General features: G+C 38.8%; 1 protein-coding gene across 1 annotated transcript; it reads left to right on the top strand.

Moving 5' to 3' along the window:
* The first annotated feature begins 201 nt into the window (after positions 1–201).
* On the top strand, positions 202–969 carry LOC133286584 (ethylene-responsive transcription factor ERF008-like). Its single transcript, XM_061484016.1, has one exon. The coding sequence runs from the start codon at positions 298–300 to the stop codon at positions 766–768; it is 471 nt and encodes a 156-aa protein (XP_061340000.1). The 5' UTR covers positions 202–297; the 3' UTR covers positions 769–969.
* The last annotated feature ends 2424 nt before the right edge of the window (positions 970–3393 follow it).

Genomic DNA, 3393 nt, shown 5'->3' with positions numbered 1-3393 from the left:
GGAAGAGGCGTGAGAAGCTTGTCGGTGAGGGTTTTTTTTTTTTTTTTTTTTTAATTAAGCAGTTAGAATTAATTTGGTATAAAACAGAACAGGGTTCGAAGATACCGACGTGGATGTTTTACGCAGAAGACAAAGGTGAGTGGTCAAGTCACACGAGTCTGAGTAGCATTCGTGTCTCACCGAAACCCCACATTACAATACCCCTTTTGAATTTGTAATTCTCATGAAGACTCACTCTCTCGCTCTTTGATTGGGAGAGAGAGAGAGAGAGAGAGAGAGTGTTTGGTTTTTGCAGAGATGGAAGGTGATGGTGAAGGAGGAACCACAAGGAAGAGAGGGACAGAGTCAGAGGGTCAAACAAGGTACAAAGGTATCAGGATGAGGAAGTGGGGCAAGTGGGTCGCTGAGATTCGAGAACCCAACAAGCGTTCTCGGATTTGGCTCGGTTCTTATTCCACTCCCGTTGCTGCGGCGCGTGCTTACGACACCGCCCTCTTCTATCTCCGGGGACCATCCGCTCGCCTTAACTTCCCCGAGCTTCTAGCCGGAGAAGGTGGCGCTACCAGTTGCGACATGTCCGCAGCTTCTGTTAGGAAGAAAGCCACGGAGGTCGGTGCCAGAGTCGATGCCCTCCAGGCCACCCTCCACCGCCAGCTTCCACATGCTTCCGCCACACGCGCCGCCGCCGCTGGGGAATTTGCGGTACGGGTTGACCTTAATAAGATACCCGAGCCCGAGAATTCGGATTGTGACTGGGACATGGATTAGATGCTTTGGTTGCTAACATGCGCCGCGCACGTTACGGCTGAAACATGGTTATGTTGATGATGAGTGAGGTCCGAATGGATTAGTGTAACTGTTATCTTTTTTTTTTTTTTTTTTTTTTCTCTTTTTATCTTCTTTTCAATTTAGATTTCACAGAGAAATTTTGGCGTTGTAAAAATTTTAATTGTAAATTACGTAAATCAGTATCCTCTTCCTTCGTATTTTGATTTTGCCTTTTTTAATTTTAATTGTCTACTCTTTTTAGGTTTCAGTGGAAATTGGAAATTATTTTAATGACTGATAGAATGGAACTGTTTTTTTTTTTTTTAAGTAATGAATTTTATTTAAAAGGAACCATCAAGCGAAGTCATTAGGATTGATCAAGGTATTTCGATAGGCTACAACATGATATTATAGATCGAATCTCGATTCGAATCTAGTGCCAACCTTTGTATAAAAAAAATAAAAAAAATCAAGCACGTAATTAATTATTTCAATTCTAAATTTGAGTCCTGTAATTCTATTAAAAATTAATGATATAAAATTCTATTAACAATTTAATAATAATTTTTTTTTTCGCTCATATATATATATATATCTGCCGGGTTCGATCAGATTAATTGAATCAGAAATAAGTGGAAAAAAAGTGTAGGAGTGAAGGTTGGGACAGCCATGGCCTAAAATGTCTGGCAGTTTGGTAGAAAAGGATAGAGTGAGCAACGTTAACCGCTCAAGTAATTGTGTAACTACTACTCTACTAGAATGCGATGAGACTGAGGAGTTAGGTATTTTTTTGGTTCTGCTGATTATGAGTTTGTGTTGTGAAGAGGAGAAAGGGACCATAATGTTGTGGACACTGCTCTGTTTCGACGATAACGATGGGTGATGGATGGGGTCGGTCTGTTTGTTGGTTTTGTCGTCTCGGATTTCTGTCTAATTGGCGTCAAATCTCCGACAACTACTGCACCGAACATATATATATTAGAAAACAGAAAATGAACCCCAAAAAATAAAAAAAAGTGTAAACAAAACTACAACTCCTCAAGCTTCCAAAGTTTTCTAATATTTTTATTTTTATCTTAGGGGTTACAAATCAAGTGCGTGACCTGGTGTACAGAAAACTTAAAACAATGAGCAGAGTAATTTAAAAAGAATTTGGTTGTTTACCCAAAAAAAGAAAAAATAATTTGGTTCCGGAATAGTAATTTGTAAAATATTTCACATGTTGGAAATGAGGTTTTTTATTTGAATGAGCTGGGTTCCATAATTTTGGTTTGGTAGGATCTATGAACCCTTTTAAGCTGTTGACAAGGATTACTGCATGATTGGCGAAATTGCACCATGTTAGACGCGAGCATGCCATTGATTTATGGAAAGCTAAACACCACCATAAATCTTAAAAAGATATAGATTCCTGTATAAGCCAACTTAGAGAATTAAAAAAAAAGTAAACACCATTTTTAGTCTCTGTCAATATCTACGAAGTCCTTTTTAGTCCTGGGCAATAAAAAAGGACCAAATTGGACCCTGAAATTACATAAAAAGGATCATGTTAGTCCTTATGTCAACTCCCAAATATGTAGAGTGGCCCTTTTCTTGTACTTTCAGGGACCAATTTGGTCCTTTTTTATTGCCAGGGACTGAAAAGGACTTCGTAAATATTGTCAGGGACTAAAAATGGTGTTTACTCTAAAAAAAAAGAGAGAGTAAAAACCCAAATTGGTCCCTGACAAAAAACTCGGTGTCCAAATTAGTCCCTCACAAAAATAAACTCGTTAAATAGTCCCCAACAAAGTGAAACAGGATCCACGTTAGTCCTTCTGTCAATCCAAAACTGACGGTGATGATGTGTCACGTTAAGTGACATGCTGAAGGCCACGTGGGTTGAGGAACGATGTTGTTTTGAGAGTCTCATACACCTTGGACAGACCTGTTCTCTTTCATCCAAGGAACGTCGTCGTTTGTTTGTTAGGGTTCAATCTTAAACCAGAAAGCATGACATTGAATCGAAGATTGAACACATGAATTTGGGGAGAATTGATTGACGATATTGTGAAGGTGGGTTTATATTGTACGATTTAAGGTTGTTCTTAGTTTTTATGACATGAATATCTCTTCTGGAAGAGGGAGCTCAAGTAGTTCATTTGGGTCCAGAAGTGTAAGAATGATAGCTGCTCCATTGTGTAAATGTGGGAGGCACAATGTTGTTTACACCTCCAAGACACCTAGAAACCCTAACAGATCATTTTTTGGGTGCCCCAACTTCAAGGTGAGGTTGATTTTTTCATGCGTTATTTTTGTAATGTTAATGTTATTAACTGTATAGTTAAATTTGGTTTAGGAAAAGAAGCCACACTGTAACTTTTTTACATGGGTGGATGATGCTACATCTGATACCATGGAGCTGGAAGATTGGACAATTAACAAGCTGGAGTTGAATGTAGCTGAAATGGAGTTGAACTTTTTGGACATGAAGGTCAATGAGGAACTGCAGCTGGAGGTGAATGACCACAAAAATAAGATTAATGAGCATTGTATAAAGATTGAAGACATATCAATGAAGATGCAAGCAGACTTTGAAAGGGTTGAGAAGGAAATGATGCAAGTGTGTAGGTGTGCTAGGGTGTT

The sequence above is a fragment of the Gastrolobium bilobum genome, unplaced genomic scaffold (assembly GCF_033153095.1).
Source record: "Gastrolobium bilobum isolate Gb01-03AN ecotype WA unplaced genomic scaffold, APGP_CSIRO_Gbil_v1 utg6309, whole genome shotgun sequence".
Taxonomy (NCBI): Eukaryota; Viridiplantae; Streptophyta; class Magnoliopsida; order Fabales; family Fabaceae; genus Gastrolobium; species Gastrolobium bilobum.
The sequence above is the reverse complement of the archived record's forward strand: the minus strand, read 5'-3'. Positions and strand labels throughout refer to the sequence as shown.